The 26,068-nt window shown below is 56.7% G+C and overlaps 1 protein-coding gene across 12 annotated transcripts in view; it reads left to right on the top strand.

Annotated features, from left to right (window-relative positions):
• The window catches only part of EHMT1 (euchromatic histone lysine methyltransferase 1), a 109,556-nt gene that overhangs the window by 43,027 nt on the left and 40,461 nt on the right, over window positions 1-26,068 (top strand). For 6 of the 12 annotated variants that reach the window (XM_061434339.1, XM_061434340.1, XM_061434328.1 and 3 more), the window contains exons 2-7: window positions 1,908-1,971; window positions 6,209-6,765; window positions 14,578-14,758; window positions 17,456-17,613; window positions 17,734-17,922; window positions 25,053-25,130. In XM_061434339.1, the coding sequence (XP_061290323.1) occupies window positions 1,908-1,971; window positions 6,209-6,765; window positions 14,578-14,758; window positions 17,456-17,613; window positions 17,734-17,922; window positions 25,053-25,130 (1,227 nt within the window). Of the gene's footprint in view, window positions 1-1,907; window positions 1,972-3,768; window positions 3,969-6,208; window positions 6,766-14,577; window positions 14,759-17,455; window positions 17,614-17,733; window positions 17,923-25,052; window positions 25,131-26,068 lie in introns of all 12 variants that reach the window. The other 6 variants (XM_061434329.1, XM_061434332.1, XM_061434334.1 and 3 more) reach the window with 3 other exon arrangements.

The following is a 26,068-nucleotide window of genomic DNA, read 5'->3' on the forward strand; positions in this document are numbered from 1 at the left end:
TTGGCTGTTCACCCTGAAGGCTGGTTCTCCTGATGAGGAGAGCCTGTCAGGCCTGTCTGGGGCTGCTCGGCTTTCCTTGGTGCCTGGCCATGCTCCGGCTTCCTAACTGCGGCGGGGCCATGCGGCTGGCCAGCGACAGCAGACCAGGCTGTCATCCGGGCCCGGAATGGGGTGAATGCAGGCTATTGAGAGGGCTGGGGAAGACACCACAGCTGTGCACCCCTACTTCTGTCCTCACAGCCCCCCGCTCTATGACACCCTCAAAGCCCCCTGCTCTGTCACACCCTCACAGCCCCCACCCCCTCAGTGACACCCTCACAGCACCCCCCCGTCACACCCTCACGGCCCCCTCTCTGTCACACCCTCACGGCCCCTCCTCTGTCACACCCTCACGGCCCCTCTCTGTCACACCCTCACGGCCCCTCTGTCACACCCTCACGGCCCCCCTCTGTCACACCCTCACGGCCCCTCCTCTGTCACACTCTCACGGCCCCCCTCTGTCACACCCTCACAGCCTCCCCCACACCGTCACAGCCCCCCCCACACCCTCACGGCCCCCTCTCTGTCACACCCTCACAGCACCCCCCCGTCACACCCTCACGGCCCCCTCTCTGTCACACCCTCACGGCCCCTCCTCTGTCACACCCTCACGGCCCCCCTCTGTCACACCCTCACAGCCCCCCCCCACACTGTCACAGCCCCCCCCCCACACCCTCACGGCCCCCACCCGTCACCCTCACAGCCCCCCCGACTCTGTGACACCCTCACAGCCTCACTCTGTCACACCCTCATGGCCCCCCCTCTGTTACACCCTCACGGCCCCCCCACCCCCTGTCACACCCTCACGGCCCCCCCACCCCCTGTCACACCCTCACAGCCCCCCTCTCTGTCACACCCTCACGGCCCCTCCAACCCGTCACACCCTCACGGCCCCCCTCTCTGTCACACCCTCACGGCCCCCCCACCCCTGTCACACCCTCACGGCCCCCCCACCCCCTGTCACACCCTCACAGCCCCCCTCTCTGTCACACCCTCACGGCCCCTCCAACCCGTCACACCCTCACGGCCCCCCTCTCTGTCACACCCTCACGGCCCCCCCATCCCCTGTCACACCCTCACGGCCCTCCTCTGTCACACCCTCACGGCCCCCCTCTGTCACACCCTCACGGCCCCCCTCTGTCACACCCTCACGGCCCCCCACACTCTTGCTGAAGTTCATGTGTCTGTCTCTTCAGCCCCGACTGGAACTCAGCTCCCAGGACTTTGCTGAGAAAGGCCCCTGTGGCTTCGAGCGCAGAGGTCTCTTTGCCGCCTGTTGCTGTCTGCTGGCTCTGGGGGTGTCACACCCGCTGTCCCTGGTCCTGTCACCTGGGCCCTGCTGTGCAGTGCGCCCCCTGGACTGGCGTCCCTGGCACAGGACAGGCGCTCGGAAATGGGGCCGGCCTTCAGGGCCCTGTGCCCGTGGACTGAGCTCGCACCTGTAATGGGGCGTCCCATGGGAGCGGCTGACCACCCCGGTGCCAGCAACTGTGATCTGGGGGCCAGGACTCAGTAGTGCTGCCGGCCCCTCCATGTGTGTGCACGTGACTCAAAACAGCTGGTCCTAGGTCCTTGGGGGTCCTCAGGGACCCCAGAGTCCCCCACTTTGAAAACCCCTGGGTTTCAGACCGCTGGTCAGGCCACACACAGGGAGCCTGGGAGTGCGAGGGCGGGGCCGTCCGTTGCCGCAGAGTTTCCCGGGCCTGTGTGAGCACCGGCCTCTCGCCCTGCAGCCTGTGTCACGGGCGTCCTCACGGGCCGGAGGGGCCTGGTCTGCCGTCCTTGGTGGGCTGGTTTTCATCTGGGTGTGATGCCCATGGGCCGGGTCCTCTGGTGGAGTGTGACTGACGACTGCTTCTCTTCTGCAGGCGGTTCCGGCGAAGGGGGAGACCAAGCAGGACTGCGGCCTGGGAGCTGAGCTGCCGAGCGAAGGTAAGGGCGCCGGGGCTGCGGGCCTGCAGGGTGGTCCCGTGAGCGGGGCCCCGGGCTCCCGGCCCGCTGGGAGGCAGAGGTCCTGGTCCCCAGGGCGCTGGGGCCAGCAGGGGCGGCTGTGTGAGGTGTCTGGGCTTGGAAGCCCCCCGAGTTGCCCGGCGGTGGAGCGAGGCTGGTGAGGGCCTGGTGCCCAGGGAGCCTCTGGCCGCCCTGTGTGGGGCCGCGCTGGGAACGACCGTGGGAGGTGAGCCCACTGTCCCACCCGAGCCTGCCGGTGGTCCTCCTGAGAGCAGCATCCTGGCTGGACGGCACCACCCGGGGCCCGCTGCACTCCTGCCCCGCACATCTGCCCGCCTCTCAGCTGGGGATGAGACCAGGTCGGGGCCGAGGTCAGCCGAGCTTGCGGCTGTAGACGCCCAGCTGGGCCCTGGCCTCTGAGGGCACGCAGATGCCGGGTCGAGCCTGCTGCGTGTGGGCAGCCGCTCCACCAGGTGCAGGCTGGGCCATCTTGGCAGATGTGCTGGGAGACGGGGCCCGGGCGCCTGGTCTGGTGGCTGAGCCTCCCAGGACGAGGCCTCAGGTGGCCTGCTGGCAGGGAACACCTCGTGCTCCAGGCTGGTGGCCACGTTCATGTGTGTCCTGAGCTGTGATGGGGACTCCGGTGGCCCTGCTCCCTCCTGGGCAGCATCTCTGTCAGCTTTCACATCCATGGGGTCCTGTTTTGTGACCACGCGTGCATGCCTGAGGGTGCCTGTTGGGGATGCAGAGTGTGGGCCCTGGGCCGGGGCTGGCGGCAGGCAGCCTCACGCTGGGATGAAGGATGCGGGGCACAGGCCACAGGGCGGGGTCGTGTGGGCGGTGGCACATGATCGAAGCGCGTCCGATCCCAGGAGAGCCTATGGGGCTGGTTGGGGGTTTGAGGGCCCTTGCTGCCCAAGACTCTCCTGGAGCCCCACCCCTTCCCAGGTCGGAAGCCTGTCCTGGGGGCCAGTTCATGTCTGCCTTCGGTCCCATGCGCTGATGGACGGACGTCCGTGGCCCTGACTTGCTTACTGCCTCACTCGTGCCTAGGGGTGCAGCCCAGAGCCCCTCTCTGCTGTCCCCGGCCACCTACACACTGTCCTGCTGCCCCTCTCCTCCCGTGCGGGACCCCTGAAGCCCTGCCTCGGCGCTCTCCTCTGGCGCTGTGCTTTCCTCTCCCCGGCATGCTGCCGTTCATGGGCTCCTCCCTCCCGCCACCCTCCTAGGCCTTTTCATAAAGAGCCTGAGGGTGAGTGCTGCCAGGTGCGGGGCTCCTCCACACGCGTGGCCCTGAGCCCAGCCCTGGGCCTCCAGACTGGTTGACGAGGCGGCTGCCCCGCACCCATCCCACAGCACCGGCTTGTGGGCCCCGTCTTTCTGGTCAGAGTCATCTGGGTTTAGTGTGTCTCTCTGCTGACTGCTGACACTGAGCATTTCTTTGTGTGCTTCTTAGCCTTCTGTATATCTTCTTGGCAGAAATGTCAGTTCAGATCCTTTGCCCATAAAATTGGTTATTGATTTTTTTTTAATTTATTTTTTAATTGAAGGATAATTGCTTTACAGAATGTTGTTGTTTTCTGTCAAACTTCAACACGCATCAGCCATAGATATACATATATCCCCTCCCTCTTGAACCTGCCTCCCATCTCCCTCCCCACCCCACCCCACCCCTCTAGGTTGATACAGAGCCCCTGTTTGAGTTCCCTGAGACATACAGCAAATTCCCGTTGGCTATCTGTTTTATATGTGGTAATGTAAGTTTCCATTCCCTTGTAGCTCAGTCAGTAAAGAATCTGCCTGCAGTGCAGAAGACCCGGGTTTGAACCCTGGGTTGGGAAGATCCCCTGGAGAAGGAAATGGCAACCCACTCCAGTATCCTTGCCTGGAAAATCTCATGGACAGTGGAGCCTGGTCGGCTGCAGTCCATGGGGTTGCAAAGAGTCGGGCAGACTGAGCGACTAACACTAATACTTAATGTAAGTTTCCACGTTACTCTTTCCATTCATCTCACCCTCTCCCCGCTTCCCCATGTCCGTAAGTCTGTTCTCTATGTCTGTTTCTCCATTGCTGCCCTGTAAATAAATTCTTTAGTACCATTTTTCTAGATTCCGTATATATGTGTTAGAATTTCTGTTTCGGATGTAACTTCACTCTGGGTCCATCCACCTCATTAGGCCTGACTCAAGAGTGTTCCTTTTCATGGCTGAGGAATGCTCCGTGGTGCATCTGTGCCGCGGCTTCTGTACCCACTCCTCTGCCGATGGACATCTCGGGTGCTTCCATGCTCCAGCTGTTGTGAATAGTGCTGCAGCGAGCAGTGGGGTACGTGTGTCTCTTTCAGTTTTGGTTTCCTCAGGTACTTGATTAGGAGTGGGGTTGCTGGTCATATGGTGGGTTATTGATTTTTATTGATGAATTGTCAGAGGTTTTTCAAAATACATTTAAAATACAAGCTCCTTATCAAATGCATGATTTGCAAACACGGCCTTCCAGTCTGTACTTTGGCCACCTGATGCGCAGAGGAGAAAATGGTTAGATAGCATCATCAGCTCAGTGGGCGTGCGTTTGAGCAAACTCTGGGAGATAGTAAAGGACAGGGGAGCCTGGTGTGCTGCAGTCCATGGGGTCGCAAAGAGTCAGACACGACTTTGCGACTGAAGAGCAACAACAGTCTGCAGGCCGTCTTTCGCTTCCTTGGCTGTGTTCCTGGAGGCGCAGGACGCAGGCCGGTTTACCTGCTTCCTTCCGTTGCTTGTGCTCTGGTTGTAGCATCTGAGAAACCAGTGCGTAATAGAGAGTCATAGAGGTTCATGCCTACTTTCATCTTACAGTTAGGTCTTGGATACCTTTTCACTTAATTTTTGTATATGGTGTGAGTCAAGGGTCCAACTTCCTTCTTTCAGTTACTTGCCCTGTGCATTTTAGAGTAAGGTTATGGAGCTCCTCCATATACTGATTGGAGCTCCAGTTAGGGCATCATTGGACTCAGAGAGTTAATTTGAGGTGACACGCATCTTTGTATCTTTGCCATCTCCATAGAGGCTTTGCATGATCTCGGTTAAATTTTGTATCCTATTTTATAGTTTTCTGCTTTTGTGAATACTATCTTATTTTTTCTCGTGTTTTCTTCCCCAAAGTTAAGGCTGGCGTAGAAAAATGTCCTTGTTATTTGCACTTGATTTCACGTCTGGCAGCCTCTCTGCACCCCTGATTGACGTGCCTCTGCGCCCCAGGTGTGCGGGAGAGCTCACCCCTTGTTGCCAGGCCTCTCACTTCATCTCTACTCCTGTGGGGCTGCCTGGGACCTCACTCTTGTGTGAACCTTAGTGGTGTTAACAGATTAGATGTCCTGACGTTGTTTCTGATCCTACATGGAATTCATGTAACGTTTCTGAGTAAGTACACGTTTGCATAGATTGGCACACGGGCCTCTCCAAGCTGAGAAGGTTTCTCACCTGTTCTGTTTTGCTGAGGATTTGAAAAAATTAATAGCCATTTATCGATTGAGATCGTACTTGCTGCACTTACAAACTTTCTGTGCTCAGGCTATAGTGGTGAATGCGGGCCTCGCCCAGGGCCAGTGCTGCTGTGACGGAGCTGTGGAGTGCCGCGCTATTACCTGGGGACTGGGCTGGTGGATGCTGGGCTCCTGGACATGACCACTGTCCCCTGCACCCAGCGCTGTAACTGTGGGCTTTCTCCTGCGGTGGCAAGTGTGTTTCTTTGTTTATCGAGTTGTGGAGGAGAGGAGCTTCAGAGACCAGAGGTTTGTTAAGCTCCTGACTGACAGACTGAACGCATCCTGTTTTCTTTACGTCTGTTCTTGAGCAGCTGCTCCGGAGACCTTGTTTTCTGTCTGAATCCTCCCCAGTTTTGTTTTCTAGCAGTGACTTTGTTCCTGGAGGATACTAAATCTGTGTCATGTGTTTGAAGCCTTTTAAGAAGTAATTCACAGACAATTGGGTGTTTGTTTCAAGGACCACGGCCCCACCCACTCCTCAGCTGGGGCTCAGGGCAGACTGCCCTCCCTCCCGGGGACAGGTTGTCCCCCACTTCATCAAGTCCCTGTTGACACAGTGACTGTGATGTGCTTTGTATTCAGTCCATCTGAAGTCAGATGTTTGTCATGAAGTAAAGACAGTTTCCTGTGAGCATAGCAGTGGGACTCTGTTGGGGTCTCAGGTGGGCACCCCTGACTCTTGTTCTCTTTCTGCAGGGTCACCCATGGCTGCTGATGACGGCTCAGCGGAACAGCAGGGAGGGGAGGCCCCGGTGGCTGCAGACGGGGAGACCAACGGGTCCTGTGACCAGAGCGATGCCAGTGGCCACGCGGCTGCTGTGAAGCACCCTCAGGAGAGCACACGAGGCAGCCCTCAGGAAGGGGCCGGCCCGGGGTCCCGGATAGCGGAAAATGGGATTTTGGACAGAGACCCCGAGGTGGGGAAGCAGAACCACATCCGCTCTGATGGCTTCCCCCAGAATCCTGTCATTGGGAGCAACGGCTACTTCCTTGGCAAGGCCCCCTTGTCTGAGCCACCACTGCGGGTGGCCAGCGCCCTGGCTTCCTCCCTGCCTGGCCACGCGGCGAAGACCCTCCCTGGCGGGGCTGGCAAAGGGAGGACTCCCGGTGCTTTTCCCCAGCCGCCGGCTGCTGTGCCGGCCAAGCCTGGGGAGGGCAGCAAGGACACAGAGGACAAGAAGGCCCCGGCCCCGGGCGCCGACGTCAAGGTCCACAGGGCTCGGAAGACCATGCCGAAGTCCATCCCGGGCCTGGTAACACGTCCCTGTTGGGAGGGCCTCTCCTGTCTGTCTGCTGTTGGTTTCGTGTTTGGACGGCAGGTGGACTTCTCTGCGTGGAGGGGAGAGGCCGGGAAGAGGGGGTCATTCGCCAGGGTTGCCAGCTGGGTCCTGGCGGGTGATTGCCAGCCTGTCTTTGAGGCTTCCCTTGGTGTGCCCAGCCCACGGGTTGCTCCTCCCCCTCTTTGGGAGTCACTTTCTTAGGAGGCTCAGCACCCACCCGTCTCATTGGGGAGCAAGCATTGGGGAGGGCAGTTAGGCCTGGAGCTGCTGAGCTCTCTGCTCCCAGGTGTGCAGTTACACCCCGGAGTTTCTTGGGCGTGTTGCCTGCTGGTGCCTGAGGGCCTTCCCTGGGCCCCCGCGCCCTGACGCTCACCTGAGGCTGAGGGTTCTGCGGGGTCCCCAGATCCGCTGCCCCAGCACCTTCTCCTGAAACTCCCACCCCTTCCAGCACCTCCCGAGCCCCGCCCTTCCAACACCTCCGCCTGAGCTCCGCCCCCTCTAGCACCTCCTCCCCCGAGCCCCGCCCCCTTTCACTCCTCCCCGAGCCCCGCCCCCTCTATCACCTCTTCCCCGAGCTCCACCCCCTCCATCCTTCCTCCCCGAGCCCCGCCCCCAGCTCCTCCCTGAGCCCCGCCTCTGCAGCAGCTCATTACCCCGTCCATTTCCCTCCTGTGTCCCCAGCGCTTCAGTCTTGCTGGTCCTTTCACGCGTTGATATTTTCCATTTTGACAGTTTTTTTTTTTCATATCCAGTGTATATGATTAGATTTTAAGTTAAGAATCTCTGTGTTCTCAGTTACATTTTTGTTTTATCCTTCAAAAGATAGTTACAAATCTTCTGTAGTCTGGGTTGAAACTGCGGTTTCTTCACATGGGGTTCTGTTTGGACTGGGCACCTCTTATTCGGGTGATTTTCCTCTGAAATACCTTTCCGCCAGGATTGTGCTCATCTTTGTGCTACGGCTCCCTGTCGCCTGACCCACCCCCTGGGGCTGGAGGTGCTGGGAGCTGGACCACTGCCCATGCAGTGGCTGGCCCTGGCATGGCTTCTACTTTTTGCAGTACTTTTTGTATGTGCCAAAACTTAAAAAACTTTTAAATAACTATTCATGGGAAGCCACACAGGTGGTGCAGAGAGACCCCATGACCCCTACCCAGGGCACAGCATGGTGGGTTTATGTGCCCGCCTGGCACCATGAGGCCCCCTCTGTGGTCACCCCACCATCCCCATCCTGCATGTCTGTTGAGCATCATTTCAGATGGTCCATAACACGGGATTATGGAATTTGGGGCTTTCTTTTCTCACTCTGCACCCCCAACCTTGGCAGGCTGTGTCTGCAGGGCCCTCCTTTGCACGTTGACAAGTTGTGTGTGTGTGGCAACGCTCGCCCATCCCGGGGTGTTTGGGGGGCCCTCGGTTCTGGGCTGCTCCGTCACAGCCTCGCTGCGCCTCGTATGCGTTGTGTCTGGGCTGCAGCCCTTGCTCTGGGGGTTTTGGGTGTGCTCCCTTGTCAGGTGCTGGCTTGCAGCCAGGCTTCATCCTTGCGCTTCCGAAGACCTACGGTCTCTTTAAGGAAAAGTTGTTCATTTTGATGAAGTTTAACTTATACAGTTCAGTTCAGCTCAGTTGTGTCCAACTATTTACAACCCCATGGACTGCCTGTCCATCACCAACTCCTGGAGTTCACTCAAACTCATGTCCATTGAGTCAGTGATGCCATCCATCCAACCATCTCATCCTCTGACGTCCCCTTTTCCTCCTCCCTTCAATCTTTCCCAGCATCAGGGTCTTTTCAGATGAGTCAGCTCTTCTCATCAGGTGGCCAAAGTAGTGGAGTTTCAGCTTCAATATCAGTCTTTGCAATGAACACTTAGGACTTATTTCCTTTAGGATGAACTGGCTGGATCTCCTTGCAGTTCAAGGGACTTTGAAGAGTCTTCTCCACCACCACAGCTCAAACGCATCAGTTCTTTGGCGCTCAACTTTCTTTACAGTCCAACTCTCACTGCAAAAACCATAGCCTTGACTAGATGGACATTTCTTGGCAAAGTAATGTCTTTGCTTTTAATATGCTGTCTAGGTTGGTCATAACTTTCCTTCCAAGTAGTAAGCATCTTTCAGTTTCATGGTGGTGGTAATTTTGGAGCCCCCCAAAATAAAGTCTGTGACTGTTTCCACTGTTTCCCATCTATTTGCCATGAAGTGATGGGACTGGATGACACGATCTTAGTTTTCTGAATGTTGAGCTTTAAGCCAACTTTGTCACTCTCCTCTCTCACTTTCATCAAGAGGCTCTTTAGTTCTCCTTCACTTTCTGCCATAAGGGTGGTGTCATCTGCATATCTGAGGTTATTGATATTTCTCCTGGCAGTCTTCATTTCAGCTTGTGCTTCCTCCAGCCCAGTGTTTCTCATGATGTACTCAGCGTATAAGTTAAATAAGCGGGGTGACAATGTACAGCCTTGATGTGCTCCTTTTCCTATTTGGAACCAGTCTGTTGTTCCATGTCCAGTTCTAACTGTTGTTTCCTGACCTGCATACAGATTTCTCAAGAGGCAGGTCAGGTGGTCTGGTATTCCCGTCTGTTTCAGAATTTTCCACAGTTTATTGTGATCCACACAGTCAAAAGCTTTGGCATAGTCAATAAAGCAGAAATAGAACTTATACAGTATTTTTCTATTAAGACTGTGCTTTTGGTATCATGCCTAAAAGCTCTTTGGCCAGCCCTAAATCCTGAAGATTTTCTCTGATTTTCATAGTTTTTTAGTTTTATGTGAACTTTAAATATATGGGTTGTGTGTTAGTCACTCAACTGTGTCCGACTCTTTGTGACCCCATGGGCTATAGCCTGCCAGGCTCCTGTGTCCATGGGATTCTCCAGGCAAGTATACTGGAGTAGATTGCCATTCCCTTTTCCAGGGGACTCTTCCAACCCAGGGATTGAACCTGGGTCTCCCGAATTGCAGACAGATTGTTTACCAAACTGAGCCACCAGGGAAGCCTTAAATATATGACCTGTTGTGAATTAATTTTTGTATTAGACTTGAGGGTTGAGGTGAAGTTTATTTATTTGCCTACCATTTTTTGGACCACCATTATCGATTTTTAAATGCATGTCAGAAAATTTTACGTTATTTCTTTATCTCATTGAAATTACACTTTCACTCCATTCCCACTTCTAGAATTCTGCTCTAACATAGTTTATTCTTGAAAGTTTTTTACTGTCACTGTTGTATTCCTCTAGGGAAAAAAAAGCAATTTGGAATTTAATTTCAAGAAATGTCTCTGACCGTAACATTTATCTAAGGGTTAACTTTGTTCTGGTGGAGTTGCTATGATTGTTATTAGTACACAGTCAGTTGCAATGCTCATCATTCTGTTGGCAATTACTGAGCACACTCAGGCTGTTGCAGGGAAAGGAGAGAGAAGGGTTTTGAGGCTTCAGAAGCTGATTTGCTGAAGACCATGCTCGCCTTCTTCGCACACTGGTAACTCAGTCTGCTTCCCAGACCCCTGCGAGAGGAGGGGACTGGAGATGTGGAGACTGGGGGCCCTCCTGGCTCCTAGACCCAGACCTGGCCTCTCCTGACTGCTGGCTTTTCTGCTCCCCAGACCCTGCTCAGTCTTGTTCGATTTTCTTAGGAAAGCATGTTGTATTGAAAATTGAGTTTTGAGAACAAACGTGTTGCATGTTTATGACAAGAAATCTATCTTCCATTAAAAGTTGAAAAATGCAGGGTTTTTCACAGCCGGGTGGCCTCTCGTCCCCACGCAAGGCAGAACCAGCTTGTCTCTTGGATGGTGGTGTCCACACCATCAGACTCCCCGGCTCAGGGTTACATCAGCCCTTGTTCACACGAAGGAAGTGAGGGAGGCCCTCGTGTCCCGCGCTGGCACACTGTGTAGACTGGCTCCCTGACTGACTCGTGTTCGCTCTTGGAGGTGCTGCGTGGGCCTGGCTGTCTCCTTGGGTGTCTGTGTCCCGACAGCAGTCTTGGTCTCTGGGTTCAGGAGAGGAAGGTGGGCCAGGTAGGGTGGGTGTTTGCTTCCCCTGGAGGTGGGGCACCGGTCTGTGAGAACTTGCCCTGGGGGCACCTGGCTTGGCCTGTGCGTCGAGTGGGGAGTGGCGAGCAGAGGCTGGGCTGGGGCAGATGGCAGTTGTCCGCAGGTACTTTGGTCATAGGTGGCCGTGCGGGCGTGTGCAGGGACTGCAGATGTGGGTACGAGTCCTCTCCCGCGTGGGGGACTGGCCCGGCCCTGGCAGGGGCACCGCCTGAAAGTCCGCCCTAGCTGCTCTGCCTCGGTGGGTTTGCTTGGTCGGAGGATAGAGCCCTATCCAGATGTAGAGTCTTCATTTAAGTTTAGCAGTTCTTAGCTTTATTTTTTAGATATTTCAAAAGGAGCCCTGTGCGGGGCCCCCAGGCAGGTGGGGAACTTTTGGAGAAGCCAGAGGGCGGAGCATGCTCGGTCCTGCTGCGAGGAGCCATGGCATGGAGCTGGGTCCCGGGCTGCCCCCAGGCAGGCCTGTCAACCTCTCCTGGATGTTGACTCCAGGAGATGAGGGCGCCTTTTTTAAAACACTATTAAAATGCACATAACATATAATTTACCATCGTAGCCATGTTTAAGTGCCCAGCCATCACCCTGTCATCCCAGAGCTTGCTCGTCTCCCCAAACGGACCCTCTGTCCCTGCTAGACTCACTTCCCTCCCCTCCTTTCCTCCAGCTCTGTCTCTGCCCCACCCCCACTCCACACACACACACCTCTGTACTCTCCGATTGACAGAATCAGTGCTTGGTCCTTCATACAAGCAAGTTCAAGTTCAGTCGCTCAGTTATGTCCGACTCTTTGCAACCCCATGGACTGCAGCATGCCAGGCTTCCCTGTCTATCACCAACTCCCGGAGCTTGTTCCAACTCATGTCCATCGAGTCGGTGATGCCATCCAGTCATCTCATCCTCTGTCGTCTCCTTCTCCTCTTGCCTTCAATCTTTCCCAGCATCAGAGTCTTTTCCAATGAGTCAGCTCTTGTTATCAGATGGCCAAAGTATTAAGAGTTTCAGCTTCAACATCAGTCCTTCCAGTGAATATTCAGGACTGGTTTCCTTTAGGATTGACTGGTTGGATCTCCTTGCAGTCCAAGGGACTCAAGAGTCTTCTCCAGCACCACAGTTCAAAAGCATCAGTTCTTTGGCACTCAGCTTTCTTTATAGTCCAACTCTCACATCCATACATGACTACATGACTACTGGAAAAACCTTAGCTTTGACTAGATGGACCTTTGTTGGCAAAGTCATGTCTCTGCTTTTGAATATGCTGTCTAGGTTGGTCATAGGTTTCCTTCCAAGGAGCGAGCATCCTTTAATTTCATGGCTGCGATCACCACCTGCAGTGAGTTTGGAGCCGAGAAGAGTCTGTCACTGTTTGTACTGCTTCTCCATCTGTTTGCCAGGAAGCGGTGGGACAAAGGTCCTTCATACAAGGGTCTGTCCTTTGTGTCTGGCTTATTCCATGCCGTACAGGGTCTTCGAGAGTCGTCCACACTATCTCAGAGCATCCCTCCTTTTCAAGGCTGAGTGATATTCCACTGCATGAGCGTTCATGTACACACCACACATACACACTTGGTTTATGCACTCTCCCTCATCAGGCACTTGGGCTGCCGCCTCCCTCACCTGCTGTGAACCCACTTGTACAAAGAGCTCTTCTGGCCTCTGCTTTCGGTTCTTGAGAGTGTGCTCCCAGAAGTGGGATCGCAGGATCGTGTGGTAGTTCTGTTCCCTCTGGAGAAACCGCCAGGCTGCTGTCTGTGGTGTCTGCGCGCTGGAGGCAGAGCGCGCAGAGGTCCTTGCCAGCACGTGGTGTTCTCTGTCGTTCGGTAGCAGCCATCCCAGGAGTGCGAGGTGGTCCCACTGCAGTTCTGAGTTGTTTTCCTGATGGTCAGTGATGCTGAGCGTCGTTTCATCTGCTTTTTGCCCCTGTGTGTGTCTTCTTTGGAGAAATCTCTGTTCACGTGCTTTGCCCGTTTTTAAATTCAGTTCTGTGTTGGGATGTAGAGTTATTATATATTCTAGATGTGAATCCTCTATCAGATACATGCTTTGGAAATGTTTTCTCCCTTTCTGTAGGTTGCCTTTTCATTTTGTTGGTTGTCTTTTGAGGCACAGAAATTAAAAAAGTCTTAATTGAAGTATAATTGACGTGTGATTATTATATTAGTTTCAAGTATACAGCATAGTGATTAAATGTTTTTATATGTTAGAAAATGATCACCAGGGTAAGTCTAGTCACAGTCACCATGCAGAGTTATTGTACACTACTGTTGACTGTATTCTGCACGCTGTACATTAGCCTCCATGGGTTACCTGTTACGTAACTGGAGGTTTGTGCCCCGTAATCCCCTTCACGTGTCTTGCCTGTCCCCCACCCCTCCCCTCTGTTTATTCTCTGCGTCTCTGCGTCTGTTTCTGTTCTGTTGTGTTTGTTCGTTGTTTTTGTCTTTTAGATTCTACATATGAGTGAAGTCATGGTATTTGTCTTTTTCCCTTCTTCATTTAGGGGAGTGCCTCTGGATGCAGAGGTGTTGTCGGTATTGTCACCGACAGCGAGGTTTCATTCTCCTTTACGGCCAAGTGCAGTTGCACCGTGTGTGCTGAAGCCCCGTGTCCTCACCCGTCCGTCCGCTGGTGGCGCCTGGGCTGCCTGCGTGTCTTGCTGTTGTAACTAGCGCTGCAGTGAGCATGCGGTGCATTTACCTTCATGGACTGTTGTTTTTGGGTTTTTTGGATAAATACCCAGGAGTGGAATTTCTGGGTCATACTGTAGTTGTGTTGTTCATTTTTGAGGAATCCGCATAGTGTTGCAGCAGTTGGCGTTCCCGTCGGTGGGCCCCAGGGCTCCGTTTTGTGCACGCCTGTCCAGCACGTACGCGGCGCCGTCTTTTGGTCAGGGCCGTCCTGACGGGCACGAGGCTGCGTCCCTGCAGGCTGACCTGTAAGCGCTCACTCGTGGCGGCGTCTGACCCCGGCTTTCTTTCGTCGCCTGTGCCCTTGTACCATCGAAGGGCTCGCCACCAAGTCCAGTGTGGCGACGCCTGCTCTGTGCTTTTCCCTACACTTGGGCTCGCTGAGGCCTCTGACGCGCTGAGCTCACCTCTGCCAATGGTGTCAGGCGAGGGTCCTCCCGCGTTTCCCAGCCCTGTGTGTTGGGAGAGCGCCTGCTGCGTGTGCAGGCGCGTGCGGTGCAGCGCGCCGGGCCAAGGGCGCGCCTCCGAAGGCTGTTGGCGACTCGGGGAGCGTGCGCTGGGGGCGCGTGAGTGGCGTCTGGAGCGAAGGTGGGGGTGCCGGTCGCTGCCGGTGTTGACCTCGTCGCCCGGGAAGGCTGAGGCCAGGACACCGAGCAAGTGGGTAAAACTCAGCAAAAGAATCTTAAAGACGTGGCGTGGTGGTGCCATGGTGTGAAACCCGCTGGGGGTGCCCCGAGTGGAAGGCGCTTCCTCAGAGCTTCCTGGGCGCCTCTCGCGGGTCACACGCGGCACCCGAGCCACAGGCTGGCCAGCTCCCTGCCGCTTCCCCTGGAGACGCAGGCCCTGCTCCCCCCGCGCCGCCACCGCGCTCACCCGGCCCGCCCGTCCTCGGGGGCTGGGGGGCGGGGCAGCGGGTTCTGTGCTTGTGCGTCAGTGTCGGCTGTGTGTTGGGGCCGCCTGTGTGTCTTGTCAGGTGTGCGTCTGTCGGTTGTGCGTCAGTGCCGCCTGTGTGTCATTGTCGGCTGTCTCTGTTTTGAAGCACGCGGCCAGCAAGGACCCCAGGGAAGGCCGGGACGCCCGCGACCACGAGGAGCCGAAGGAGGAGCTGAGCAGGGGCGCCTCGGAGTTCGCACGCCAGCAGCTTTCACCCCCCTTCCCGTCCCTTCACCAGTCGCTACCTCAGAACCAATGCTACGTGGCCACCGCGAAGGCCCAGACAGGTAAAAGGGGCCCGCCGCGCTCCGGGGTGTCCGCCGGCTCCGCCCTCGCCCGGCCCGTGTCGCTGCCTCTGCTGGCCTCCAGCTCCCAGACGAAGGTCGCTTTCAGTCTGACGGTCTGAGGCCGTGGTTCGGTGGGGTGGGCACTGTAGGTCTGGGGTGGCGGTCAGTTCAGGGGCTGAGTGCCAGGGCCTGGCGCGTGGGACGGCCCCTCCTGCATCGGAGCGGGGTACGCCAGGTCCCCGGTGGGCCTTTCTGGAGAGGGGGTGGCTCCTGGGGGGCTGTGGGGGGAGAGCTGTGGAGCCCGCTCCCTATGGAGACTGGATTTCTCAGGACGGATGGGCTCTCCGCCAGGCCCTGGGTTCGCGCGCGGCGGGACTCGGACTGCGAGAGGCCCTGGTGTGGGATGGGGGCGCTCTCTTGTTGCCTGTCAGGAGTTTGGTTTCAGACCCGAGTCTCTGTGGAGGACCCCCCGTTTCACCACGGGCGTGGTCACCCAGCGAGGGGCACTCGCCTCTGCCCCTCGTGGCGGTTGCAGACCTGGGCCCCTGGGCGTGCGCTTGCCACGCGTGGCGCCCTCTCACGTGTCGCCTGGGAGGTGCTTCTGGCCAGGCGTTTCCTGCCATCCCCTGGAGCGTGTGGTCAATCTGGAGCGCCCCTGGGGTCTCAGCTGTCTTCTGGACCGCCCCCGAGGCCCATGTCCTCGCTGCGTCCCCCGGGGGCTGGGGACCCCCGGGTCACTGTCCTGTGTGTCTTGGGAGGTGGGGCCTAAAGGACTGTGTGGTCTGCTCCTCCCGCTTGCAGCGTAGGTGTCTGGGGACATCCGCCGGGACTGACCGCCAGGGTGCCTTCCCCTCCGTCGTCCCCTCCCGCCTTCTCTTGGCGCTTCTGCTGCAGTGAAGGGCTTCCCTCTCCAGCCGTGCCTCTGTCTCAGCTCGTGGGCCCTCCTGTGCGTCTCCGTCCATCACCGTTATGCCTGCGTTGTCCCGGGTCTGCCTTTTAGGCTGGCTCCTGAGTCCTCCGACACGACCCCCTCGCTTCTGAGGACTCCCTGCCTTCTCCAGGTGGACCTGTCGCGTGTTGTCCTTCCTGGTCCTGGGCCCAGCCTTATCTCCAGGGAGCTCATGTTCTGTTTGTCGAAATGCAGTGGTTGGTTAGAAAACAGGGTCAGTCTGTCTTCCCACCACTTCTTGGTACTATTGTTAAATAATAATAGAGTCTCAGCCAGACAGACTGGCAGCTCTCTGTGAAACGGCCCCCGTGTGTGTGTAGGGCTCGGCGACAATGTCAGGAGCTGGTGCTTCTGTTGAAAAGTTAAGATCGGGGACTTCCTCATGGTCCAGTGGTTAGGATTTGATGCTTTCACTGCTGAGGGCACGGGTTCAATCCCTGGTCAGGGAAGTAAGATCCTGCAAGCCCATTGGTGCTGGTGGGGAGGGCGAGAGCGGTAGGGGTGGGAAGAGTTCAGATTGTTTTCGTTTGAGCTCTGTCATTTCTTCATCCGTTCAGGACAAGCTCTCTAAACAGAAACACTTAGACTGTAGTGGTTTCCCACGGGAGTCCTTCCTGCCTTCTCTGCAGGCTGAAGATGGGGTCCCACAGGCTTGGGATTGCAAATGTGTCCTGGCGCCCAGACCCTCCCGCGGCCTGCGGCCCTGCTCCTCGGGGGGTACAGGTCTCCCCTGCTCTTCCTGTGGCTTTTCTGCCGCGTGGCCCTGGCTGATTGTGACGGCACCTGTGTGGCCTGGGAGCGCGCGGCCTCTGTCCACCTGGTCCTTCAAACCTGCCTCCCCTCCTTCCTCTGTGCCGCCTCCTGTCCATGTTAGACTTGTCTTGGGACACTCACGATTTCACTTCGTCCCTTCTTGTTCCTACTTTAAGTCATGGTGGTGCGAACCCTGGAGGGCCTGGGCGTGCCATTCAGCCTCAGCACAGGCTGGGCAAACTCCAGATTTGCACGAAGTGCACAACCCGCCTGCCTCCCAAGATCGCCGGGAGGCCTGCTCGGGGCTTGCCTGTGCCCGTCCCGCGTGTGGGTGGCATCGTATCTCCGCGTGCTCCCCTGCAGGCCCACGTGCCGACGGCTCTTGTGTCCTGGCGCCCATGTGCACAGCCGTCTGTTTCTCCAGTGTCCCCTTCCCGTGTTTCATAGAACTTAAACATAAGGCATTTCTCTCAGTCCTTTGGAGGAGTTCCTCCATGTGAAAGCAATGGTTTTCAGGTTTTTTTAGAAAACAATTCTTGAAACTTCTTACAAAAGAAAACATCGTAGGAACTCTCATTCCAAAGCAGTGAACCTGGGGCTGCCTTGCCCAGAACAGCGTCAGTGGCCACAAGCCCTCCCTGCCCTGGCTTGGTCCCGTGACCACTGCACTTGCCTGGAAGCTCTGCTCCCGGACCGCCCACCCGCCCTCGTGGCAGGGCCAGGGCGCTGAGCACTCGTGGGGTTCTGGCCGAGGGCGGAGGGTCCTGGTGGCCACGGCCTGTCCGGCACCGCCGGCTTGGTGTGCCTTCTGCGCAGCTTGGTGTTTCCTTGTGAGCAGATCGCATGGTCCACGGTGGGTTTTCTGCTTTCTCTGTGCAACTTGCGACACTGTTGTGGGTGCTGATGGTACTTTGGTGATCAGCCTGCCTTTAAAAACGTTTGAATGGCATTTCTTTTCTTCTCTTGTCCCCTTTTGACTTTTTTTTTCTTTTTAGCTTGCTTGCCTTTTGTTTTAGCAGCTGCAGTATCTCGGAAGAAAAAGCGAAGAATGGGAACCTATAGCCTGGTTCCTAAGAAAAAGACCAAAGTGTTAAAGCAGAGGACGGTGATTGAGATGTTTAAGAGCATAACTCATTCCACGGGGGGTTCCAAGGTAAGGGGTGTGCCAGGCTTTGGGGGGGCCCTCTGCCTCTCTGCTCTGCTCCAGGGCAGCCCCTGCCATGCCCACTGGGAGGAGTCAGGGGGTCCCGACGCTGCGTCTGCCCTCTTCCAGGGTGAGAAGGATCTGAGTGATGGCTCCCTCCACGTGAACGGTGAGAGCCTGGATCTGGACTCGGAGGAGGATGACTCGGAGGAGCTGGACGAGGATGAGGACCAGGGCGGCCCACCAGCAGCTGCGTTCCCTACTGAGGATGGCAGGGCCTCCAAGGATGGCGTGTTGGCGCCTGACTGCAGCCAGAAGGTTGGTGGCATGTACACCCAACCTCAGTCCCGGGCGAGGGGCTGGAGGACGTCTGCACTTTTGGGCCCTAAGAAAGCCCTGCTGGCTTCTGGCTGCGGTTCTTGGGTTTCGTCTCCCTTGGGTCTTTGGACCGTCTGTTTTCACAGAGCAGTGCTTGTCTTTCTGGGCAGTGCTCCCTGGAGTGCTCGTCTTTCTGGGCAGTGCTCCCTGGAGTAAATGTCTTGTCTCTAGGCAGTGGAGTAACGGGAACAGTGTCGTCAAGAACTGCTCTGCCAGCTGTGCTGACCAGTGCCTGTGTAGCCTGCCCTTGGCCCTGGCTTGGTGTCCTGGGCTCCTGCCCTGGGTGCAGTCTTCCTGCAAGCCAGGACTCCGTTCTCCCGGAGGGGCGAGTGCCCAGCTGTGACAGGCCTGTGGGGCGGTTATGTGTGCGGGAGTGCTTGACAAGCTTGGGTGTGCCGTGTGGTGGTCCTGGCGGTGCACCGTCCGGGGTGGTGTGGGGGTCCCCACAGGGGCAGTGGGAGCAGACCTGGGCAGAGCGGCTCTTGGTGTTTGGGCCTTCTAGCTGGGGGACGGATGAATTGGAGGAGGAGCAGCAGCCGTGGCTAGAGTCAGCCAGATGCAGAGCCGTGGTTTTGCCGTCACCGCCGTGTGTCAGATCCGTCTGAGGAAACCCTGGGCCATCTTTGCGTGAAACAGATGCCATATTTGACGAGTTACTCTGAACTAAGGGTGGGCAGAGACGATGTGGTGGGTTTCTTGCAGCAGTGACTTTGGAAGTGTATGATTTTGTTGATTAGCCTTTTGCACTTTGCAGTAGCCCCGTGGGTATAGATTTTGATGTGTGTAAAGGATTTTCTTCCAGCCTCTGGAGTTCGGGAGTGTCTTATTGTTTAGACACTCAGTCGTATCCAGTTCTGTGCAACCTCATGGACTGCTGCAAGCCAGGCTCTTCTGTCTTCCACTGTCTCCCCGAGTTTGTTCACATTCATGTCTGTGGAGTCGATGGTGCCATCTTATCCTCTGTCACCCACTTCTCATGTTGCCCTCAGAATTTCCCAGCATCAGGGTCTTTTCCCGTGTGTTGGCTCTTCGCATCAGGTGGCCAAAGTATGGGAGCTTTAGCTTCAGCATCAGTCGTTCCAATGCATATTTGGGATTGATTTCCTTTAGGACTGACTGATCTCCTTGCAGTCCAAGGGACTTTCAAGAGTCTTCTCCAGCACCACAGTTCGAAAGCATCAATCCTTCAGCGCTCAGCCGTCTTGATGCTCCAGTGCTCACATCCACACGACTACAGGGAAAACCATACCTTTGACTTTATGGACCTTTGTCAGCAAAGTGATATCTGTGCTTTTTAATACTCAGCCTAGATTTGTTATAGCTTTTCTTCCAAGGAGTAAGCGTCTTTTAATTCCACGGCTGCAGTCAGCACCCACAGTTATTTGGGAGTTCAAGACAGTAAAGTCTGCCGCTGTTTCCACTTTTCCCCGTCTATTTTCTGTGAAGTGATGGGATCAGGTGCCGTGATCTTAGTTTTAAGCCAGTGTTTTTAGTCTCCTCTTTTACCCTCATCAAGAGACTCTTTAGATCCTCTTTGCTTTCTGCCATTTGAGTGGTATCATCTGCATATCTGAGGTTGTTGATATTTCTCCCAGCATTCTTGATTCTAGCTTGTGAGTCATCTAGCCAAGCACGATGTACTCTGCACATAACTTAAATAAGCAGGATGATGATATACAGCCTTAATGCACTCCTTTCCCAATTTTGCACCAGTCCATTGTCCCATGTCCTGTTCTAACTGTTGCTTCTTGACCTGCTACAGGTTTCTCAGGAGGCAGGTCAGGTGGTCTGGTGTTCCCATCTCTTGAAGAATGTTTCGGTTTCTTGTGATCCAGACAGTCAAAGGCCTTAGTGGAGTCAGTGAGCAGAAGGGGACGGCCCCTTGTCTTTTTCTAGTGTTTGTTAAATTTCAGAATCATCGTAGCCACTTATGCCAGTTCTACTTGTCTAGGAGTTTTGGGGGCAAAATTTTAAATGTTGTCCCAGCCCCTGAGGTGTAATTATTCAAAAATAAATTGGTAGAAAATGCTAACACTAGAGATTTAAAGGAAATTTTAAAATCATTTAAGATATCATTTGTTATTTTCTCCCTCTCCTGTAGAAGCATAGGAGGAAGCAGTTTCCTAGCCCGTGTGTGTGTGTGTGTGTGAGAGAGAGAGAGAGAGAGAGAGAGAGAGAGAGAAAGTCTCTCAATCATGTCCGACTGTTTGTGACCCTATGGACATAGTCCATGGAATTCTCCAGGCCAAAATGCTGGAGTGGGTAGCCTTTCCCTTCTCCAAGGGATCTTCCCGACCCAGGGACTGAACCCAGGTCTCCCGCATTGCAGGCGGATTCTTTACCAGCTGAGCCACCAGGGAAGCCCTCCTGGCCCCTAGAACGGTATTTGGAGGGTGCGCTCTCAGGCCTGCGTTCGCCGCTGCCCGCAGTGGGATTGGACCCTGGGTGCCCAGGCTCCTCCTCGTGGCACCATGTGCCACTCTGGGCCCTTCAGCAGGTGTTGTCTGCCCCCTGCTCCCCTCCCCGAGCCATTCCCTGGTGTCACAGGGGACACTCGGCAGATCGCCCCTTCGGTGGGACGTGGCGTCACCAGGGCGCTGGCTGCGGTGCGTGGGAAGGCGCGGATTTGCGTCTGCGTGTCCCTGCACCTCCGTGTTTTGTTCCAGGCGGGCCAGGCAGCCCTTGACGGTCACTAGCCATCAGGATTTGTTCTGTGACCCCCTCTCTGCTGGCCTGTGACCTGGGCAGTGTGGTGTGAGTGCATTGCTGACCGATGGCTCGAAGGACTCTGCTGTCAGCCTTGGCTGTGATACCAGAGCTCAGGGACACTAGGCTGCTTCTGCATGATTTCTGGGTTCTGGATTCTAAGTACAACATACAGGCCTTTGTCCTTGGCAATTTTGAATAAGTTGATGTAAGCTAGCTCTTGTTTTTTCATTGCTTTGTATTTTATGTGTAATTGTTTGACTCGTATAGAACTCATGGTAAAATGTGGGGTAGAGCCAGCGTGGGCGGGCGCGTGGCCGGGGGCCACGTCCCCGTGAGGCGGTTCCGGGCGGGTGGGCGCGAGGCTGGGCTCTGGGGCCGGCAGAGGCCGCGGACTGCCGTCGCTTCCCTGGTGACGAGACTGCCTGTGTCACACACGCACCGCGCTTGAATTCGGGTCTGTCTCTGGATTCTCAGTGTTGATGGAAGTTCTCCTCCTCCAGAAAGAATCTAACACTCAATAACACTGTTTAGATGTTAATACAAAGGGGAAAAAGTCAAATGAGTATCAAGCTAACGGAAGAATCGGGAAGACAAATAAAAGCAGAATCGAGAAGAAAATGTGGAAAGTGCAGTAAGTTGGTGGGAGCAGGCCTGCACGGGTCAGCGATGGAGACAGACTGCGGTGGGCTCACGCGCGGCTCCTCAGATACGGGAGGCGCGAGGCGCACGGGCCGGGCCTGAGACCGAGTCCAGTGTCCGTCTGTCAGTCACAGCCACGCCTCAGAGGGCCGGGGTGGGGGCCTTCCCAGGACCTGCGGGGGTCCCGGGTGGGAGGGAGCTGGAGGCCGTGTGCTGGGGTCTGGCTGGCTGCTGCGTGGATGGGCCAGGGTGCAGGCCAGCCTGCAGGTGGGCCGCTCCGGCCTTGCTCTGGGCTGCAGCCCCTGTGTCTGAGGAGCTGGCGGCTCAGCTGTGCCTGCGGGCTTCACTCGTGCTGTTGGTTCATTTCTATTGTGTGACGGCATCTGAAGGTGGCCCGGGATCCCCGAGCTCCTCCGGGGCCGTCATGGCTCTGGCTGGGGCCTACCGGAGTCCCCGAGCCCCTCTGGGGCTGTCACGGCTCTGGCTGGGGCTTACTGGGGTCCCTGAGCCGCTCCGGGGCCATAACGGCTCTGCCTGGGGCTTTCTGGGGTCCCTGAGCCCCTCTGGGGTCGTCATGGCTCTGGGACTCGCTTGCCTTTCTCATTCTCCTCTGCGGAAGCCTCGCTGCACATGTGTTCCCGGCCAGCTGTCCCCAAGCCCTTGGCTGTTCTGATGAGTCTCTGGGGGAGGAGGGGCGCTGGGGGCGACGTGGGGCTGCCCCCTCCAGCCTGGCTGTCACTGTGCTCTGCATCTGCCGGGGGCTGTGCGCCCCACGTGTGCCTCAGGCCGAGCGCATCCACGCTGCAGTTCTGGCTCGCATTTCCTGGCCTCCGAGAAGGTTGGGGGCGTCCTGGAGCGTTTGCCACGTGATGCCTTCTCTTGTGAAATGCCTGCTGGGAACTCAGCTGTTCATCTGTGTGGTTGTTGGTCTTCTTAAAAGAGCGATCTGTAGGAAAGGAGCCCCTGTGCACGCGGCCAGCATGCTGCCCCTGCTTCTCACTGGTGACCGACGCTCGGCACCCTGGTCTTAGCACTGGGTGGATGGGGCGGGAGGGTGCGGCTGTCCCCCGCACTCCGGCCTGCTGGCTGGGCCCCTGCCCCGTACGGCCTCTGCCTGCTGCGGTCCCGCAGGTGTCCATCGATCTGCGTCCTGGACGCTGCCATGCTGCTGCCCTCACCGCCCGTCCCCAGGCCTCAGCTGGTCCCTGCGGCTGCCATGTGCATTCTCGTCCACTGACCCCTACGCCTCCCTTGACAGTCATGTGGCAGGAGTTTCAGAAGGTGTTAATCTGCCTGTTTTAGTGGGTAGTTCCATTGCTCGCTGTTTTTAAAATAAAAAACTATCCAGTGAAATTTAAAGATATTTAAATAAAGCTGACTAAAGATACCAGGAGAAAGTTGTATGTGTTGGTGGAAGTTTTAAACCATCACAAACACGAGTGAAGAGAAGATGCGGATAGCCACTGTCAGGGCCTCCCTGGCAGCTCAGTGATGAAAGGACCCACCTGCTGATGCAGGAGACCCCAGTGTGACCCCCAGGTCAGGAAGAACCCCGGAGAAGGGAATGGCAGCCCACTCCAGTATTCTTGCCTGGGAAATCCCATGGCTAGAGGAGCCTGGTGGGCTACAGTCCATGGGGTCACGAAGAGTTAAACACGACTTAGTGTCTAAACAGCAGCGGTAGCCCCACCTCCCCTCACACGGGTGCTCCGAGCTGGCCATTCTTGCCGCGCAGCTGTGAGGTGAAAGCCAGAGGGAGCATTAATACTTAAAAGGACAAGGGAGAGAGTTTGCCGAGAATATAATCCTCATCACTGAAGCCGGTTAGCCGAGCGTGGGTGGTCCTGCCAGTCGGAGAACACGCGGACAGCCTGTCAGCAGGATGCCCAGGACGCTGGCTGGCGTTTACGACCAGGGAGGTCAGGACGGCGCAGCCAGGCCTGTGTGCAGGGGCTGCTGCTTCCCTGATGGTCCTGGGGCCGTCTCAGCAGCTGAGGACTCGGAACACAGAGCCAGTATCACCCCCAGAGTTAGCTGTCATCCTGAAACACCGCCAGAGCACCTAGCAGTAAACTTAACAAGAGATGTCTGTGACCTGGAAGGGAAGTTATATAACTTTGCTGAGAGAGGTTTAAAGAAACATAAGTTCATGGAATGACTCATAGTTTGTCTGAATGAGGAGATCCCTTGTGTAATTTCCCTTGCCCCATGTTATCCTTAAACTCATCAGAATCCTCACAGGACCTTTGGTGGGGTCACCTGATGTGGGGGTGTCATGGCAGGAACAGGGGCAGGGTTGGCAGGATGGGGCTTGGTGGGGCTGGGCAGGCACCACGCGGGGCGGCCGCCCACCTTGCCGTCCGTCTGCAGCGTGGCAGTTTGCTGTCAGAGCTGGGCTTCCAGCTGGGGGCGAAGGCCGTGAGCTTCTCCGTGAATGTTACCAGGATGACTGGCAGCAGGTGGTCACGGGGCACAGGAGATGTGGGCTCCATTCCAGACACACAGGGCGGTGGTCTCGTGGTTCTGAGTACACTCAGACCACTGTGTACAAGGGTAGGTATAAATCAGAGAAGTTGTTACTTAAGAAAGCAAATTCCAGAAGATTTAAAATGTCCACACAGGGGCTTCCCTGGTGGTCCAGTAGTTAAGACTGTGCTTCCAGGGTAGGGACGAGGGTTCATTCCTCAGTTGGGAACTAAGACACCACATGCCGTGTAGTGCAGCCAGAAGTTAGAAAAGAGTTAACACAAAATACTCAACTGTGGGAAAAAAGCTTTGGAAACCATTTCTTCTAATCTCCGATGAAGGCTTGCTGGTGTAAGACACGAACCCAGAAGCTGTGAAGTGGGAAGTGGAGAGGTTTGACTCGTCCGGTTGGAATCTAAGAAGTTTTATATAAAAAGAAAGAGGAGAAGCAAAGCCCATAAGACTTGGTAGGAAAATGTTGGTAACATGTTTAGCAGGCAGAGGAGATCTCTCCTGTGGGTGTGTAGCTCCCACAGTTACTAGAAAGCAGGGACCCAGGGGAGATAAGGGCCAGGGGTGTGGTCTCCCGGACTCAGAGGGAGAAACAGGCGCAGGGCTGGGGGTGCTTGGGGCTGTGGGCACCCCCCACCCCCAGCGCCGGCCGCGGTGGGAGCCCGTGTCTGCTGTTTCCCGTGGGGGGGGGGTGGTCTTAGCTGTCCTGTGCGATCGTGGAGGTTTGTAGCCCCTGGAGGAGCCACAGTGGGCATGTGTGCAGGGCAGAGGAGGGCACGGGTGCGCACGGGCTTCAGGGTCACTGTGCAGGTAGGGGCGGTGAGCACGGGCACCTCTGTTATGTGACGGGAGGGGTTCTGCAACACACTTCTCGTTAGAAGAAGGTGACTCAGAGAAGTGTGCAGGGTACTGCTGCCGGGAGGCTGGGCACGCGTGCCCACCTGGAAGGGGTCTGAGTGTTCGCTGCAGCCTGGGCCGGCCTGGGCCCTCGGCAGGGGCGGGTTGGTTTTACACTTTGTGTTTGTGCCGTGTGCGCTGGTCCTTCCTAATTGCTGTCTGCCACGCACGTTGATCTGTGTACAGTTGATGCCCTCCTCCACGCCAGGGCCGCCCTCCAGGTGGGCCCTTGGTGTGGAGCGGGAACGCGGGCGCCCCTAGCAGCCCCTCAGCACGGGGGTCCGGGTGCCTGCCCCCAGAGGGTCACTGGCTTCTCTTCTCTTTTGGGCCCCCGCGTGGCCGCTTAGGTGGACGGTGAGTCTGAAGAGGAGCAGGAGTCGGCCGGCACCGCGGACGAGGAGGAGGACGGGGACGAGTCCGACCTGGTAACCCCGGCGTGCGCGGATCCCTGGGTCCTGCGCGCAGAGTGGGAGGGGCCTCCGGGCCAGCGGGGCGGGGCTCAGAGCTGAGGGCGGGGTCGGAGGCTCGGCTGGTGGGCGGCGGGGCGGCCGGGCGGCGGGGCTCGGTGAGCTCGTGGCCGTGTCCGTCCAGCCAGAGCAGGTCTCTGAGAGGGAGACGGTGGCCACGTGGGGGCTGAGAGGAGGGCGCGAGGGCGGCGCTGTGGCGAGGCGCGTGTCTCCCCGGGGCCTGGCCCTGGTGCAGTGTAGCTCGCGCTCCTCCCTTCTTTGCGCGAGGCACAAGGCGCTGGGGCCCAGCTCCAGGCCCAGGCTCCCAGGCGGCTCTCGCGCGGGCGCTGAGCCGCCCCGGTATCTGAGGGTCTCGCGATTATAGGCCCTTAGGTGTCTTCTCACCCACGGCCAGCGAGGCTGCGAGACCCTCGTGTCAGACTTGGCAGCGTGGTCTGTGGGCTGGCTTTCTGTCTGTCTGGCTCAAGGCAGTTAGACCCTGCCTGCGTGGAGGTGTGAGATGCGGACACTCAGGAATCGTGGCGTGTCATGAGTGGTGACAGCCTCTTGCTCTCTGGGCTCTGGCTAACCTGGATGTAGACTTGAAGCAGACTGAAGCTTTGCTCCTTTTCCTTTGAGCACGGTGAATGGGTGCGTGTGATTGAAAGTGGACTCACTTACTGAGCTGCTTTAGTGTCTGGTAGAACTCTCCCATTTATTTTTTGGTGTGTGTGCTGAAACTCAAGTAACGGCTTGGAGTGTGTTTAGGGACAAGCATGGGCATCTTTACGAATGTGACCTAGAAGGGACCGTCTGGGAGTGAGCGGGGTCTTGCGGGTGAGTGGTGGCCACAGGGCAGGAGCTGGAGCCTCTGCGCCCGGAGCCCACGCTCTGCCTTTCTGCCCTCTCCCCACTCC

This window comes from Bos javanicus, chromosome 11, assembly GCF_032452875.1.
Source record: "Bos javanicus breed banteng chromosome 11, ARS-OSU_banteng_1.0, whole genome shotgun sequence".
Classification (NCBI taxonomy): domain Eukaryota; kingdom Metazoa; phylum Chordata; class Mammalia; order Artiodactyla; family Bovidae; genus Bos; species Bos javanicus.